Source organism: Ruditapes philippinarum, unplaced genomic scaffold, assembly GCF_026571515.1.
Source record: "Ruditapes philippinarum isolate M1 unplaced genomic scaffold, ASM2657151v2 ctg2483_1_1_1_1, whole genome shotgun sequence".
Taxonomy (NCBI): Eukaryota; Metazoa; Mollusca; class Bivalvia; order Venerida; family Veneridae; genus Ruditapes; species Ruditapes philippinarum.
In genome coordinates, this window is record NW_026865080.1 from 233,930 (window position 1) to 253,821 (window position 19,892).

The window sequence follows — 19,892 nt, forward strand, 5'->3', positions numbered from 1 at the left end:
GCAAGATCATTAACTTAAATCTTAACTTTTGTAGCTAAATTTAGAAACGGACAGGAAGGTAGTTAAACCGGGAGCCAGATTCACGTTAATTGTTACCGGAACCCCTTTCATGCACATCGGTCTAAACATAATAGACAAGGCACTCCTTTTACAGAACGATAAGAATATTTTACAGAAGAGCAAGGTAGGTGATAAAAAATGTAACACGAATTTTTAGAGTGAATCGCAGTTTTCTAAATTTCGGACTGTGAATGTTCTTAGATTTCAATTGAATCAAAACTGTGAAGGCGACGATCCCGATTTTCGGGTTTAAGAAGACATGAGAAGCACCATATTCCTTATAGCTAATCGAATACCATAATAACGTGAAAAGTCTAAAAAGTATTGAAGTACCTTCTTTTGGTTCTGGTTACATGTGTACATTTTAATGAGACACCATTTATCTGAGTAGTTAACAATAACATTATCTGTCAAAAAAATGATACTGACAGAAATTTCACAGTTTATTAAAGAAGAGTTAAAAGCAACCATATGCATTCCATTTTCGAGTAAAATATATAAATCAACTGGTCAGTCAGTTTTAATTGTGTTTTGAACGTTCTTATCAATCAAATTATCGCGCTTAAGTTTACTTTGCAGGTTTGCTTTGTAATTGCCTATAATTAAAGGATTTTATTGCATGAAATGAAAAATCACTTTTTAAAAAAATCGGATAACTTATGATATTGGTATATTGTCAGATGTTTGAGACTCTCCAGTCACATGACCTTGGTTGTGGAGAAGGTGGAGGGAGATCAGGAGCTGATGTGTTCAAGGTCAGAACATATGTTTCCCTCGAAAATTATACTATGAATACAAATCTTATATGTACTATCTCCAGTCAACGAGGTAGAGCATTTGATATAGATAATATATGTTTGGAGTGAACACATTGAAAATCTATCTCTACGAGGTTCATTTTTTAAAAGTATATTTTTTATAGAGCGACGAGCACGAATAAGATACAAATATCAATACAATTACTTTTCAGGCTATTAGGGCATGCTCGTTTTTTCTCGTCTTATGAGCTTGGACATTTTAAACAGAAATATTTATTCAATTAAAAGATAGTTAAGAAATATACTTTGAAATAAATTGAAAATCGTGTTTTTATGCTTTTCTTAGCCCGATTTGAATGAGAGGCGTTTAAACACCTTTCATTTTGGGTATTTTATTTACAATTTAAATAATTATTCTGGAAAAACGAATGATCTGAAATCTGGAAAAATATTTTCAGTCCCATCATGTCTAAAAACCTCAGTGGAGTCCCTTTTACTAAAAGTAGTCATATTGCCAAATGAATTTTAACATGGTCTAAGAGGGACAATACCTGTTCAGGTTGAAGTTGATAACTACGTACTTCATGCTATAGGTAGAATCGAAATATGTTTTCAATATTGATCTTTCAAATCCTTCTGTAGATATTTATTTCTATTTACTCAGCTTAAGGTAAGAAACAATTGTGAGTTTACTGAATCGATTTTTGTTCTAATTATTTATAAAACATAGCTACAGAACATATATTTGACTAGACCAGCGCCTTGACAATTTTATCTATGTTATAACCTGGACGCCATAAAAATGTTAACCTGTGCTTGCTTTATATTTCAATATATTATGGACAAATCAATTGAAATTAATTTTCATGTCAGAAAACCGGACTGACAGTGTTAACTAACTCTTTATTGGATGAAAAGGATATAGTACGGACCACAGCCGGATGTAAGGGAAAAACAAGAAAACGTCGGGATGCCTACGGTAAGTGTTTGCTTGATTAAATAGTAACAAGTTTTGCTTAACTTACTTAGGAAATATTACTTAATAAACAATATGTTTCACATAACTCTTCAAGCATGTGTAAAAGTGCAAACAAATACATAAAGTCTAAGGATGCTAGTATCTTAAGTCTGTATCCTTGGCAATCAAATGATCTCCCGTTAAGATTGTCTTGGCGGAAAATTGTTTAAATCCATTTTGCATTCAGTTCTGTTTCAGATTTTGTATTGGCAGACGTTTACAATTAACTATAAAGTGCCATATCAAAATCACTTGATATAATACTTTTTTAAAGCTGTTTTATTTCTTTGGGGGGATTGTTTTTTGTTTGTTGCTTTTTTCGTTGTTGTGTTGTTGTTGTTGTTGTTTGTTTTGTTTTTTTCTTTGGGGGTATAGAAAAATGACCTTAAGTCACACCAACAACAGCAAAACTATGAAAGGTACACGTAGATTTGAATGAAATGATTGTGAATATATATAATACTAGTATGACGATTGCTATTATGTTAAAGGTGGAATAGACATTCAATTTAAGAATGAAAAATTAAACCCGCATAATTTTTGTTATCTATTGAATGTGCATCGCTATATCTTCTTTGTAAATGTAAATTTTGTTTCCTAAACAAAAATAATTCTTGTCAGATATGGGATTCTCCAAAAACAAATCAACAGGACAGGATTGTTTTCAATTCGTAACAAAAAAAACTATTCAAAAAAAACTTTGCCCATCATAAACTTATAAAGCAAACGGGATGCATAATATGTGTGAAATTAATTTGTTATGATGAAATTGTGATTATTTGCAAATGAAATGTGAAGGGAATAATGTTTTCGGTTATAGGACAATTAGACGAACACAGTGACTATTTGGAGGATATTGCAAAGTTGACTAATGCTGGTATCCAAAGTAGAATTAGATCAGCTTCCCGAGAATCCTGGATGTTTGATGTCTTAAGTTTAGATAAGTGAGTTACTTACCTCTTAAATTTAATCAATGAAATACAATAACCCGAATTTGCGGCATAATATTTACTTGCCTATTGTTTAGTTAATGATACTTTCTAAAGAAAGTATGTAACGTAACTGATGGTATCATTATCTATCGAGTCCACTTTCCGGATCTGTTCCTAACTGAATGATCAATAGAAAAATGAGCTAAAAATATGTTTTAAAAATCTTCTTTCCAGAGTTTAGATATTTGCAATATAACATCACCTACTGGTCCGCTATACGAGCTATATTTACTATGCCTCTAGGGGCGTTATTTACTTAATGAATAAGTTAATTGTGAATTTAAGAAATGGTCTGATGAAAAAAAAGGTCATTCTTCCCGACTCCGTGACAGAATGGCGGATACAAGCTATTGGTAAGTTTGTTTTTAAAATTTCAAAATGATACGGTACGTATATTTGAAAGACATTCACTAAAATATTAAGTAATAACATTGATGTTAACATATTGTTTGCTCCCTCTTTAGAAGAACCATTGCCATAACTATTAATTATCTTTCTAAAGAAATCAATAGTATGTCAATATAAATGGCCGATAAATTCGCGTTTATGGTAAATATTTTATATCCTACCGTGACCCGAATTCGGCGTTCTCCTAAATTCGGCGATGTTTTGTTTTTGGTCATCCACGCGAGATTTCAGAGGTGAAGGTCAATCATGTTTATGTCCCACGGTCTATTTTTACAACTCGAGTGATTTTCTGTTCTAAAGATGGAGATATGGATACGGCTGGCAAACATTAAAATTGTGTATGACATGGAGATAATTGTGTGTTTTACCTGATGCAATTTCAAGTCCATCTATACTTTCCTCTATTTGATTGATATTGTTGCCAAAAATATTTTGACAATCGCCGTCAGTTATCTTACTACTTTAACTACCGATCTAGGTCAACAACATACTTCGTCACAATCCCGCCAAAATTAAAAAATTACTGCAACCAATCAGAATCGGCGAATTTAGGTGACGTTTTCAGATCGTAGTAAGATTTTACATCAAACATATTTGTTTATATTTATTTGGCAACCACTGAACGATTACATTGTTAGAAATCAACTTAAAGTAATTTTTGAATAGTTGTAGTAAAATTATATCAAGTATAATTATAGATTACTGTAGTTTATTGAAAATGCCATTGACATTGTTCTTATATCGCCGAATTTAGGTTACACTGGGATACATTATATTGCATCAGCATGTATCAAGGTTATGTCAATAATCGTGTCATTAGAATTATGTTATATTTAAACGCGTTGTTCATAATGTTGAAGTATAGTCTATTTAAATTTATGTGTCTCGTTATTCATTGTTTAGTCTCGAATGATGTAGTTATTTAGTTTCTATGACATCTCGACCCCTTGACACCTTGACCTTTAGACACCTCGATCCTAAGACTATCATAAACCTTTAAATGATTGAACATTTCGATCCATAATCCAATAATGTACATTAAGACATTCAGATTTTATTGATGTACAGTATATAATCTAAAAGACATTGAGTTATAAGTGAAATCATATTAAAGCCGTCATTTATTGTTCATTATCATTCTTCAAGTCAAGTTTTTATATAAGAAACAGAAACACACGCATTAAATTTAAACAATTACAATATCATGTATTATATATGTTTACATGGTATCATAAATTACAATAACTACGATATATATTGTAAACGTATCTTTTTCTTTTAATTTAATTAATACATATACATGTATATCATGTGTATAATTCACAACATTCTAAACAGATATTGTCAATTTCTTCACGGAAATTTGTTATAGTTTCCTTTTCGAACATCTAACATCGGGACATCTGAGGCTTATTGGTTCTTATTTCAATGAAAATACATGTACGTGTGTTATTATATTTAAAATAAAAAAAAAAAATAAAGGATTATCAAAAACTGGATTTCTTTCATTATATTTTGTAAATACAATACACTATTATTAGTTGGTTTAAGGTAGCACATAAAGCAATATTTACAGCAATACGAGTATTTTGTGATGACGAAGGCATTCACCTTTCAAATACGGATTTTAAATTACTTTTAGCAATAACTGAGTTATGATAAAAATCAACTGTCTCAATAATGTAGTTATAATGAATAAAAACATGTTTTCAATGAGTCGGACATATATGTATTATTTATGTGAACTTTAGCATAACATAAATATTTTGGAAAAAGAAAAGTTACTGTAATAGAATGGTCCAAACGAAATGCATTTTAAGTAAAAATTCCTTTCCCAATCACACATCCCGTTGATATGAAATGGAGATACTGTTTATTTAGCACAACAACACCAAATAAGTTATTGGGCAGGATACTTTACACCGGTTTTTAATACCGACATTTTGCGCGTCATTGATGATTAAATCATAAATAATGTTAACTTATTAAATACTTTAATCATCAACGATGCGTGACTGATGTGTATTCGGCTTATGTATTCAAAAGATTTAGACAAAGAGATTAAGAGGGACAAATATTCACTTCGCATTGATATTATGTATGTGACATGATCTAGTGGTCCTCTACAAAGACTGTTTAAATTATGACCATAGGGTCACAAGGGGCCCTGCCAGGAGGCTCATCAGTTTATATAAAGTTATGTAGGAAAATATTTAAAAGTCTTCTTGCTGAAATCCACAAGGCCAAGATTCTTGGTATTTGATGTAACATTATCTTATGGTTCGCTACAAAGATTGTTTAAATTATGCCTCTAAGGTCAAAAGGGGGTCCCACATGGGCGTTACCCGATTTCTTTTTTAAAAGTCTTTGAAAATCTTCTTGTCGAAAACCACAAGGCCTACAACTTTGATATTTGTTATTTACTGGTTCTTCGCGTTACATCGTTTAAAGGAGAACCATTGGCTAACTGTAACTGATTACATAAACCATTTCTGAAGGCATGAATGTACTCACGTATACATGTTTATTTCTTACACGGGTATATATACCCGCAACAGAGTATAGAAATCAGTTCTTTTTCATCTGTTAATTCATTTTATATGCCACGATCCATAAACTCTAATATTTTCAATAATTCTATACGCATTAGGCTTTCCCCTATAAACGTACCATTCTAAAGAAATATTATATCGCTCATACAAATCACCCTCATAGATCTAGAGTGTATCTTTCTATAAATAAGTGTAATTCTAAGAGGTGCGGATGTTGTAACTTTTTATCGCACAGGCATACAATAGCCTCTATTGTCGATGGGAGAACATTTAACATTTTTTTTAATACAGTATGTTGGTCAGACAGGACTTTCTCTTAAAATTCGATTCCGTGAACATTTTTTTATGAAATTAGAAATGGCACAAAATTTACAACTTTTCTTTATCAACATTTTCGTAAAAATGGTGATTCTTTTAAAAATGTTTCAAATCAATCAGTGGAACAAATAATTTATGATTCTGATGCTTCTGCTAGTTTCTGCTAGTTTCAAAGTTAAAGTTAGACACTTAGCAGAATTAAAATGGATCAAGAACTTACAAACGCCTTTCCCACTTGGCCTAAATGACAATATTTTTCAAAAAGGTAACATCTCTAAAGATCCTAACATTGATATATTTTCTATTATCAATATTCGTAAACGTAAATCCCGATCTCACGAAGTACGTAGAAAAGGCAACATCAAACGTAAATCTAAAATTACCCTGTCTGTCACCGACTAAAATATTATCTACAAAATTTCTTGTAAACATGCGATGTTAACACGTCTTATTTCCCTTCCATTATCATCTTTGAAAATCATAGACGCGGAGACAGATAATATAGATATTCAAACAGATCCGTTATACTCAGCACGTCTTAATACCTCATATCGACAACACTTTTGACTGAGATATTCAGTCTTATACTCCAAAAACTTGAGGCTGCAATACTTCTAAATTATGTTATTCAGATTTTGGCCATATAATATAATCACTGGTAATTTTGATATAATCACAGACAAAAGAATTCGTAACTTTTTCTTGAAAGGACCTAAATGCAGAATTGATTGAGATTGATTTTGATGCTTGTCGTGGGCAGATTGCTGAATCTATAAAGGAGTATTTCTGTCAAATGTTGTCGCCGTGAAAATGCGGTTAGTATTGCTCTAGTTATATGGAAACGTAACATCTTTAAAATTATTGATTCACGTATTAATTTTTTATCGTGGAAATGGAGATCCTCTGCCACCTAAACCAATACTTACTTTATGATATCTGAAAAAGGTTATTCCAGCTTTTCATTCAAAATTTGTTTTGGTGCTTGCGGACAAGGCGGCTTATAATATTATAATTGTATGACGAATCCATTACATTAACGTTTTGCATAAGAAACTAAATAGTACTAATGCGTATTCTAAAACATCTGCCTCCGAGAAAAAACATTGTAAACAATCATATCACTAATATTTCCAATCTTCAAGTTCAAATAATGAAAAATAACTCAAACTTCCTATTATGTTTTGGATTGCTAAATTACATAAAAAACATTGCTCATTCTACATCTTGCACTACAAGTAAACTTTCTATTTTATTGACGTCTTGTTTGACTGCCATTAAAACACATGTAATTAGAAATTGTGATAAAGTCTATGAAAATACGGGCAAACATTTCTGTTGGTTTATTAAAAATTCTGGTGAAATCTTGGGTAAATTCAAAATAAACATCTATCAAGCTTCAACTGTCAGTATATACGAATTTTCTACACTTTATACAACTTTGCCACATAAATTAACAATGTTATAGTCGCATCTAATAATACTTCCAGATACCATGATGATATTTTTAATTTACTAGATAATTCTTATTTTGATCAAATGGTGTCTGACATTTATCCTCCTGAACAACAACTTAATAAAACGAACTCTTGAAATTTTAGTACATCTTTTTTTGCATCTTCATGTTACTATTAACAACAAATCTTTTCACACGAAAATCTATGATAAAAGAGTTGACTTTTACTTTCGTATTGTTAATTATCCACATTTAGATGGAGACGTACCGCCTCCGTGGTCGTGGGGTTAGAGTCGATGACTTCTAATCCAGTTACCTCTCTGGCATGGGTTCAATCCCCGGGATATGCTTTGGTAGTAAAGCACGATTGAAGGTAGTCTAGTATAGATGTAACTCTCCAGGAACGATGGTTAGGGAACTACCCACCTATATGACAGAAATACTGTTGGGGGAAAGGCATAAAATGAAACAAACAAACAAACAACAGATGGGGACGTACCCCATGCAATATCTTACGGGGTCTATGTTTCTCAGTTAATTAGATTCGCTAGAGCTTGTAGCAACGTAAAGGATTTCAAGGAGCGGAATATTTATTATACCAGCAAGTTTCTAAAACAGGGCTACCGCTATCATAAATTACAGAAATATTTTACAAAAGTTTACAATCGTAATTTTGATTTAATTTCAAAATTCAATAGTGATTTAAAAACTGCGACAAGGGATTTACCAGCTTGGTTTTCATGGCGATGTGATTAACAAACTTCGTAAGATTTTGGGTCATAGTAATTTTCTGCTGTTTTTACTAAAATCATTATACGTTTTATAAAAAGAGGTTATGACCCTACTTTTTTTTCAGAACATTACTGCATGATAAGTGTTTCAACCCCTTTTACAGCTATCCTCTGTTTGGATTTACATCTGACGGACCAAGTGGGACACTCTATGACGGACAGTTATTATTAAAGCCGTTTGGGACTGAATTGTCGTAATGTTCGTCTTCTGCATTGCTTCCCTTCAGGTCCATTTGTTGGTTGATTTTTTGTTGCTCTTTTTTTCCTTTAGGATATCGAGTACTTTTGGTTATGGTCATTTGGTTTACTTTTATATGTTTCTACATGATCATTTTGGTGTTTTTATTTACTTAACCTTTTGTAACCATAACAACTGTTAGAATTTCACTTGTCGGGATTCATTTTCTATTTATTACTTGCCTCGTTTCAAAATTATTTCCTATAATTCCAATCATTTATTTCTATTTCATTTTCTTAAAATTCTTATCAAGTAATCAAATTATTATACATTTTAAGTGATTAGCCCTACCCCTGTCTCTGTTTGTGCCCATGAACCCCTTGCCGTTTGTTTGGGGTCCCGCCTTGGATCTTTGCTGCTGGTTCTTGTTTGGCTTCGTAGTGGGGTTGCTTTCATTTTAATCGCTGCCTTTTCCTTGTGTTGATTCTTGTTCATCATTATTTTAACGGCAGGGCAGGTCAGTATTTCCTGAGACGGAAAATTATATGATCGAACTTGCTTTAGTTTTGTTTATTTAAAGGATTTTATTTTATCAAATAATTTGGACACAGTATTGGCAGTTTTTTTAAACGTTATATTGCTTTATACATTTGTATTTTCTCATTGTGTTTTTATCCTCCTGGTATTAAACTATCTCCGTTATTAAATAACGCTCGCTTAAAATGCAACAACATAATTGATTTTAGGGCTTCAAACCAGAGCCGAAGGGCTCATGGTGATGCTATTAGTATCAAAGGGGGGATACTCCCAGCGTCCGGTCGTCCAAATGCGTCAACAATCGTCTTCTTCCTCTGTAAACTGCCTGGCAGAAATTTTTACCTTAATAATTTGGTCTGTAGCATCCTTGCGACAGTCACACTTAAAATTTGCTTCAATGTCATTTCAATTTTGGCCCCCCTTTTAGGGGGTCAACAGAGGCTAATAAATAGAAAAATCTTTAAAAAACATTTCTACTACCCAGGAACCGAAAAGAAGGATGATCACCAAAACTTTATCTTTAGCATTCTGGATAGTTTCCTTTATCAAGTGTGCTCGTAGATTAATTTGAATTGGCCCCTTTTAGGGGTCTCTAGGCAAAAATAGAAAATCCCTTTAGGACCGTCTTTCTCTACAAACTAAATTGGGATTGGATGATCACCAAAACTTTGGTCGTAGCATTCTTAGGTAGTCCCTTTTATCAATTTACTCATATTTATTTGATTTGGGTCCCTTTTGGGGGGGGGCTTAAAAGCTAAAAATAGAAATTAAACCTTAACAGAACTAACGATTTGTTTGGTGGTTAGAAAATTATTAAAGCCTTTATGTTTTTCATGTTAATTAAATTTAGTTACCTTATAAACTAAATATTTTACTTTTTCAAAATGTTCTTCTTATTTGCCCAGGAAAACCCTTTCATAGGGAAAAAATCTAATCGTCATGATGACACCAACTCCTTTGAAAGCAAAGGGAAATAAAACAACAAAAATTGAATAAATTTAAATCAACCAAAATTTTTTAAATTGAACTAATTTTTATTTGACACTTAAACTTAAAGTTACTTTAAAAACCTAAAACAAAGGGTTGAACAAAATGTACTTTAAATATAAACGTTTGTAATTAAAACCAAAAATTGGGAAAATCCAAAAAAATAGTAATAAACGATTTTAAACCAGTTGAAAGTTGTTTAAACTCTTATAAATGAAAATATGAAAAATAACCTTATCTCTCATGTACAGACTCAATCAAACCGAGTATGCAATTCTTATGTAATTTTGTTGTGATTAATGCTTCCGAGGGATCACTTTGTTTCCAGAATTTTGGAGAAAGTCTTAATGTGTAAATATCTTTCAGCTCTAGAGATTGTATGCTCATTTTTTTATTGAATTTTGTTATAAATTGTATTTTTTTTTTAATTTTTGTTGAATTGGATTTTAAACTGGAGTAAGCACATTGCAATATATTTTGGGACAAACTGTTGAACCTGAGTTTCATGTGCATCATTGAATTTTGGCATTAGTTGAGCTGATTTTTATTATTTTGAAACCATTGCACATGCTTTTCTGTTTTTTGATGTACAGAGGACTTGAAATTTGGAATGATGTACAGAGACTTGAAATTTGGACCAGGAATGTAATTTCTGATGCAAATTGAATTAAGGTATCAACGGACTATTTGATTATATTATTTAAAATTGTTTGACATAGTTTGTCGTTTTTGATGTACCTGCTGGAAAATTTGGACAAGGGGTTTTAATTTCTGATCCTGAATTGAATTTTGATATGAACTGGCCTACTTTTGGTATATTGATATCGCTTTACCTATTTTTTTTGTCTTTTTATGTACAGACTTGAAATTTTGGACCAGGGTTAATTTTTGTGTAATTTTTGAATGTTGAATTCAACTTTGATACCAGCTGACATATTTTAGGTATTATTAACACCATTTGACCTACTTTTTTGTATTTTGTCATTCAGATTTTAAATTTGGACCAGGTTTTTAAATTCTGATGCCGAAATGAATTTTGATATCAACTGACCTACTTTTGATATGATTTGAGCTTCATTCGTGTGGGTTTTTTTACATACAGACTTGAAATTTGGACTAGGGGTGTAATTTCTGATGCTGAATTGAATTTTGATATCAACTGGCCTACTTTTCATATCTTTTACAATGTTTGACCTATTGTCTTTTTTTGAGATACAGTTATGTTACCATACAGAATGTATAAAAAAATGTGCCGTCCCTAACTGTAAACTTCAAACATCTACACCTTACATGTTTTGCATGTGACATTTTGTGTTTTCATTCAAAAGTTATAAAAAAATTGTCCGGTTAAAATTAATCATGCTCCAGTGGTCATTTATTCTGCATTCATTCTACAAAGTCTCAAAGGAACACACTTGCAACATACATTTTTTTAACAAAGCCTTTCCTTAATATTAAGGCAAAATATGAATAATGAAATGATGGGTTAGATGAGTGATCTAGGGCCATCTTAGTGGCCTTATTGTTTATTATGAAGAATAAAAGCTAAAACAATCAGTGTTGTAAAAGTATATTACTATAGGGGCAAGTTAAAATTGAGCTGGACTTTCCGAAAGATCTGGACTTGCCTTTTAGCAAGTTCTTTTGAAAAATAATTTTCAATACTGAAAAGCAGTTGTTTCTGCTGAGCGACTCAGGGCCATCATGGCCCTCTTGTTTATTGAAAGTAAGAGTAAGACATAACGTTATCTATTGGTGCACTATAATTATCGGTTTTAGGTAAAGTTACATAGGCAACATCTTGTCAAAATTCACAAGCGGTAGAACCTTGATATTTTGTATGTAACATGATCTAGTGGTCCTCTATAAAGATTGGGTTTTATAGAAATAAAAAAAAAGATTATTAAAAATTATTTCTCTTGACAAAACCCACAAGGCCTTGAGCTTTGATATTTGGTATGCAACATCATCTAGTGGTCCTCTACAAAGACTGTTCAGATTATGATCTTATTTTTGAAAGGGGCCCTGCCAAGGCTCCTTAGTGTCATATAAAGTTATACAGAAAAACCTTAAAATTCTTTTTGTCAAAATCTACAAGACGTGGAGCCTGGAAATTTAGTATGTAATACAAAGTATTGTTAAATTTATGCTCCTAGGATCAAAAGGGGCCCTGCCACGAGGCTCATCAGTTTTATAAAAATTATTTGTATACAGTTACATACTTTTCTCATATACTATTTGTAACCGTCATTCTGTTTATGGCGACGGACATTGTAAAATGTTTATGCCTTTTGAAATAAAATCTTGAAATCTTGAATCTTGAATCTTATAAAAAGTTATACATGTATAGGGGACATTTTCTGTCAAAAACCTACAAGGCCTACAGCTTTGATATTTGGTATGTAACATCATCTAGTGGACATCTACAAAGATTGTTTAAATAATGACCCTAGGGTCAAAAGATGCCCTGCAAGGGGACTCTTTCGTTTAATTTAAAGTTGTATAGGGAAATTTTGAAAAATCTTCTTGTCATAATTCACAGGCGGTAAAGCCGTGATATTTGGTATGTAACATTTACAAAGATTGATCAAATAATGCCCTAGGATGAAAAAGGGCCCGCACAGAGTGACAAGGTGAGCTTTTGTGACACCCATTTGCCTGTCGTCCGTTGCTTGTATGTAGTTTGCAATGACAAACAATGATGATAATTGAAAACCTTGTTTTGTGGCCATGTTTTTGTTAATCTTTAGGGTTCCATGTTCTTTTCCTTTTAACAGATTTATCTTTTAGATATCTTTGTCACTGTTTTCAACTAACAGTGTAATCTCAAGTCGTCGTATAAATTTTAAAAAAAATGTTCATTTACATATTACCGTTATTTTTCGCTTACAGTTTTACACATTGGCCACAAAATAGTGTGACATTCATTTTTTCGACCTTTTTGACGCTTCAAACCAGATATTTTTAAAAGAAATTTCTCGAAATATATATCCTTATATATATATATATATATATATATATATATATATAATATATTATATATATAAACATATAAATTATATACATTTATACTATATATCCGATTTATCCAACAAAACCTAGTGCCGAATTGAAACCCGATAAGATCTTGGGGAAACATTTGTAAAACTGAGATCACCATTTAGCCACTTCAATTGAAACTAAAATGTTTGTCTTTACAAACTCTAAAAACAGGCATACGCTTGTGCCTAAGTGACCAAGCAAGGGCCCTGGGACCCTTATGTTATACAAAATAAACACAAGTATATTTTAACTGCTACACTAAACATTAAATGAAATAATGTTTTATCTTGTTTTACATTTTGAATATTTTGTCAGATATTGTAATGAAAATAATGTGAAACATTGTTATTCGCTGTAAATTATTTCGCCTTCTAACGTACTGAAATTGATATAGCGGTCGAAGCGTCTTACCCACTAGGGGTTGAAAAGTTTAAGAGTCAATGGGTCTAGATGTCGAGAATTCAAGGGGACTTAGTGTCTTTTTTTCATTTTGTTTAAATTTACAATTTATAACCCGTCTAAGACTTTGCTCACAGGGATATCCCATTTCCAGAATTTACAACTCAAAACTGCAAATATAGAGTGTTTTGTCAGCCGTTGAGTGAGATAAATTGCTCCTTTCTACATCTCATTGATTTATATTTGTCTAAATTCGGGATCGGTTATTCAAATACTTTCGATTAGTCGATCAGTGCTGCTTACGCAAGAGATGTACATCACACTATCTCTAAGTCTACAATTGTCAACTTTTTTCTTTGTTTTCGTTGAATTTGAAAAAATCACCCCTTTTAAAATCTTTTTGCAGGTATTACGAAAGATGAAGGTATGTGTATTGCTGACCCACTCGATGTAAAGGCTTTCAGAGATTTTTTCATCCAGCTTGATCTTCCGTACAAAGCATCTCGTTTGGAACATTTTAATGTGAAAGCAACAATATTTAATTACGGTATGCCAGGTGATGACAATAAAGTGGTTAGTATGATTTTGTATTTAATGACGATGCAGCATGCAATAGCTACTTTAAAGTAGAATTTAATGTTACATCATGCAATTTATAGTTTGCTTCTTTGACACTAAAATCGTTAAGATAGGAAGACAATATATCCGCTGAGCAATTACAGCGTTAGCTCTACTAGCTTTTTGTTACAATATGATTGATATAAATATGCAATAGCGCAATTATACGTCATGAGTATTGTATGCTTTAACAGAAAATTATTTATTTCTAAACTAATGTAAATAGAGATCATACTTTTATAAAGTTTTTAATGTAAAATAAAGTTAGAAAAGTGCATTGAAAGAAATCTTTTACAGTTGTTTGACACTCCATGGAAGTTAATTTTATATATGTATTGGTATTAATTGTAAAAAGGTATTTTAAAAACTAGCCTTCTTATTTTTATTTAAAACCAAATGCAATTATTTTGTTTGTTTGTTTGTTTGATTTTCAAGCCTATTTCTATACGGTTTTTTTTCAAATAATGGCGGTCATTTTACCTCATCTTACCTCAAGACAGATTTTTTAGAGTTTCCCCATTTCTGAAAAAAGCCCTTGTAATGACAAAGTCTTGGTTCAGAAATATATCATAACTCATAAACCACACGGTAAATTTTATTTAAATTGTGACAGGTGACCTTGAAGACATATTACTGTCCTTTGTTGTCATTATAGTGCCCATTGCCAATGGTCTACCTTAACAATTAATGAAGTATACGATTTTTCAAAAATACATAACAAAAATTTTTAAAATTGTCAAACATTCTGCTGTAACACCTGATTAAAGCCAAATTATGGAATTCCCATTATTCTCTAAGACAGTCAGTAGTATCCGAATGAATAAACGAAATGATCACGTTTTGATAACATGGAATTACTTCATTACGTTTTCGTCACTTGCATTAAGTAGTTGAAACTGAATACTTAAAATGTTGTTTTTTTATATCTATCCAATTGTTTATATCACCAATGAAGTGATTTACAAAGGATGTTTATATAGCACATTTTTAAGCATATGTATTCATTCAAATAAACGGAATAGGTACGGATGTTTTGGTGGCTTATATTAAAATGTATCCTTTAAATAGGTATAGCTTGAAAGGCTTTCTGTTGCCATCAACCGTTAAAACAGAGCAAATTTCAATGTTTATTACGTAAAAGTTAGCTCAGCTAGAAGACCTTTCACTCATTACAGCCTGACGAGACCGAGAATATGTTGTGATACACTCATTGTGTTATATTGAATTCAATATATTTCTCACAGATAATTGGAAGTTGTTTTGTAAACAGAATTATTTTCCTCGGCATCTTCATCATTATTAGTTTGTTCATCTCTATTCTTTCAATATGTGTTAGAATCATTTAATTGCATGAACACTTTGCATAACATTAAACTGCTGCAATAAATTGACGATTTTAAATTTCTTTATAAAATTATGTTGTTCCAATGTTTCAAAGGTAAAATGATTTTGGCAATGACCGCTTGAAATAAATGCAAGTTAAACCAATTGAATTACATTGTCATTTAAATTAAAATGAAATTGATTTTATGGCAATAATTTCTCTAAATTTGAACTTATTTTCGCGCCAAGCTGTCTTTCGTATGCGTGAATAAGGCAGAGTGCCAGTCATTATTATTTGCAACGGATACGAAGAGTTGCAACTAGAACGTTACATTCCCGTTTATATTATAATCCGGCATTAGCTGTGTTTATATCCACTTTACATTTCACTTGTATACCGTTAAATTGGTGGTACAAAAACAGAGTGTGCCTTTGAAATACTAGGAAACTATTGCCTTCTTGGCATAAGGTGTAAAGCCATTTTGGAAGAAATATGTTCTGCATGATAAAATTCTTTTTGTTTCATCAATTATCTGTTATCTAAATAAATTTAAATGTCTGAAGATGCAGCCCATGCTCGCCTGTGTAAAACAGTAACATATGTCAGTATAGTTGCTTAAATGAAATGTTAGTTGATATCGATGCAAGATACCCAAAATGCCATGCATTGCAAAAAGGACCATCCATTTAACAAAGGTAATGAATGCCATTTCTATACAACGCAGGGTCTCGCAATTTAGGCTGTTGTTCCTTAATGCAAATTTGTTGTTAATGCGAAAGTTTACAAAATAAACGTTCTTCGACTATTAAACAAAATGTTTTCAATAATTTTGGAAATTTGTCATCACACAAGACGTACATGTACATAGTACATAGTGCAAGAATTTCGGAAGCAGAAAAAGTCATTGTGATCCCCATTTTCAATATTCACTTGACATTTCCCCTTGTGACTTTTTCCAGTGCTAAACAAATACCTTTCTGATCGACATACTGTTAAGTGCAAACATCTCTGTTCCACAATTTCCCAGTATCTTCATAAGAAACCTTAAACGGCTATAAATGAGATTTGGAGACTGGAACTTTGTAACCATGTCTAGGGCGAAAACTTTGAGGGAATAAAATAAAAGGAAATTAGTGAAACCTAGAAAAAATCAAAGTTTAAGTGCTTAGACACCAACACATTTGAACACGCAATTTTAGCCGGTTATATGTGTCCAATGTATCGCTCTTTTTATGTTATGATGTCAACATCAATATACAAACATTCATATCACATTTGTATGTATTTACTTTGGGAAACATGTAGGCATTTGCCATAGTTAAATATAGATGACTCATTGCTGATTGTTTCAATTCTTTATTTCTCAAATACACAAATACAATTGTCCACAATTGTGAAAACAAAATTATATTCCAAGACGAATATTATATGAAATATAATTAAGAAAAATATAAATATCATAGATCCATACGTAAAATGTAAACTACTTTGGATCGAAATGTGCACAAATGACTTTTGAAACGGAGTCGCTGATATTTTTAATTGTGTACCCCCTGGTTGGCGGACGCGAGGGCGGCTGGGCGGGCAAGCAGACGTGCGGCTGGGAGGGCGGCGTCCAATTTTTGTCCGGAGCATATCTGCTACACGCATTCGGGAATTTAAATGAAACTTAAACATAGAAATGTTTACCACAGGTTTTACGTCAAAGGTCAAAGACATAAAGGTCATTGAAAAACGCTTGTCAGGAGCCAAACTTCTACATACATAGAGGTATTTCAATATACTTTAGCACATATATCCACCATTGTGAGGGGGAGTGTTGTGTGTAAAATTAAGGTCCCTCTGCTGAAGATCAGGTCAAGTTCAGATAAAAATATTAAAATTTGTATTCGGACCATTTAGTCATTATTTATTAAGGGATGGAAACATAAATTTTCATTATCATGACTACGGGTGTGAAACATGACATTTAGATTAATATATGCAAGATCAAGGTCACTAAAGATGATAAAATATAGATACATTGTCCAGAGCATATTTCCTACACATATGGAGAAATTCTTTTTAAACTTCAGAGAAATGTTAACACTATAATATGATGTGTCACGCACATAAACCAAGAATCTACGTCAAAGGTCAAGTTCACACGGAGAGGTCATTAAAAAACGCTTGTCCGGAGCAAAACGTCTACATGCTTAGATGGATTTCAATATTACTTGGCACAAATGTTCAAAATTGTTTGATGGAGTTTTGCGTATAAAATGTTTATCACTGCAGTCAAGGTCAGATTTACAAATTGGGGTCATATTGCAGATAAAATATGAAGATATGTATTTGAACCATTTAGTAATCATTTATTGAGGTATTGAAACACTAATGGTTATAATCATGACTTCGGTTGTGAAACATATAATTGAGGTTAATATATACAAGGTTAAAGTCACAAAATGTGATAAAATACAGCGACTTTGTCCAGGGCATATTTTCTTCACATATATGGAGGGATTCTAATTGAACTTCAGGGAAATGTTTACCATTTTAACAAGCTGTGTCGCGCACACGAAATAAGTCTCTAGGTCAAGTGTCACACGTAGAGGTCATTGAAAAACATTTGTATGGAGCAAAACTACTACATGCTTATATGGATTTCAATATCACTTGGCACAAATGTTCAAAATTGTGTGGTGGAGTAGCGTACAAAATGAAGATCACTACGGTCAAGGTCGGTTTCACATATAGGGGTCAAATTCAGATAAAAATATTTAAATATGTATTTGAACCGTTAAGTCATCATTTATTGAGCGATTGAACCACTGATGCTTATAATCATGACTACGTGTGTGAAACGTTTAATTAAGATAAATATATGCAAGGTCAAGATCACTAAATGTGATAAAATATAGAAACATTGTCCAGAGCATATATCCTACACATATGGAGGGATTCTATTGAAATTTCATAGAAATGTTCACCATTATCAGTTTCATGTGCATGAACCATGTCTCTTAGTTTAAGGTCAATGTCACACATAGAGGTCATTGGAAAACGCTTGTCCTGATCAAACCCTAAAAGGACGGACTTCAATATAACTTGTCACAAATGTTCACCATTGCGAGGCGGAGTGTCGCGTGCAAAATTAGGTCCCTGCGGGCGTATTTTTCGAAAATGCTGCCCTTATTTTTATTGAATTTCAAAGTAAAATTGCTTGTTTTAAATCATTATTAAGAAAACTGACTTTTTCTAAGGACCATTATTTTTGGGTGAATTTTTAAAACGTTCCTGTGATTTATTTATTTAATTATTTATTTATTTATTTATTTATTTATTTATTTATGTATTTATTGATTTATTTATTTATTCATTTATTTATTAATTATACTTTGGTTATTTCTAGATATACATAAAGTCATTATATGGTAATTGCAAAGAGCATCATTTTAGAAATAGCAAATATTTAACAAAGCAAGTGTCTCAATTTAAGCAAATATTTACCTGCAAGGAGTTCCGAATTTGTGCTATATCAGCTACCAAGGGAATCTATCAGCTCCAGTCGAAAATGAGCTCCCACAAAATAACTTTTCCTTTTGTTCCTCTTAGGAACGGCCAGTTTCCGGTGACAATGTCTGTTTTTGGTTATTACGGAATTTGGAGAACATGAGGTGGATACAATTCAAAAGAGATGCTAATAATAATATGTGGTTTGAAAAATAAAACGTAAACACAATCGGAAATTTACGTAATACTATAGAAAATGCGATATTTGATGACTTCAACGATATTAAACGATATTTATCTAATATAAAGTGACATTACAGCATGGTTTCAAGGGATATGATATTTATTTCTAAGCTGTTTTAATGTTTTACTTGAACCGATGGGAGTAATCTTAACCTGTTAAGTCTGCCAATTATGCTTACAGGCCATGCTAAAAGCTGTTTGAAGTTCTTTTGTTTTTTAATTTTGCTTTTGAAATCTAATTAACATTGAATGATCCAAAATTCGAAGCTGCGAGATCAATTACACACTTCCACGGGTAAAGGTAAAAATATATCTGGTCTATTACTTGTATTAAACTGAGATAATTTAGATTCCGGTTTAAATCACGAGTTTCACATACTAATATGTGCATTAAAGAATAGAAAATTTGCGTTTAATTTATAAAAGTAGTGTATCATTTCAGGTCAATGTTTACCTGCAAGGAGTTCCATATTTGTGTTATAACAGCGATCCAGGAGAACCATCACCTCGAGTCAAAGTTGAACTTCCGCCGAATAGCGCAGAAACAGTAACCTTTCCCATGATACCTTTAAAGAACGGTCTGTTTCCGGTAAAAGTGGTCGCCGCTATTACGGAAGTAGGAATACCTGATGTTGACATCATTGAAAAGAAACTATTCGTTGTAGTAAGTGTTGTTGACAAACATTTAATAGAGTTAAAGAGATTATGCAATTTTAGAA

The 19,892-nt window shown here is 32.0% G+C and overlaps 1 protein-coding gene across 1 annotated transcript in view; it reads left to right on the plus strand.

The window, feature by feature from the left end:
• Window positions 1-19,892, plus strand: part of LOC132727737 (complement C4-A-like) — an 89,637-nt gene that overhangs the window by 20,437 nt on the left and 49,308 nt on the right. Inside the window, 7 exon segments of the mRNA XM_060713305.1 lie at window positions 35-184; window positions 741-815; window positions 1,692-1,797; window positions 2,657-2,780; window positions 3,114-3,181; window positions 13,900-14,066; window positions 19,616-19,837. Of these exon segments, the coding sequence (XP_060569288.1) occupies window positions 35-184; window positions 741-815; window positions 1,692-1,797; window positions 2,657-2,780; window positions 3,114-3,181; window positions 13,900-14,066; window positions 19,616-19,837 (912 nt within the window).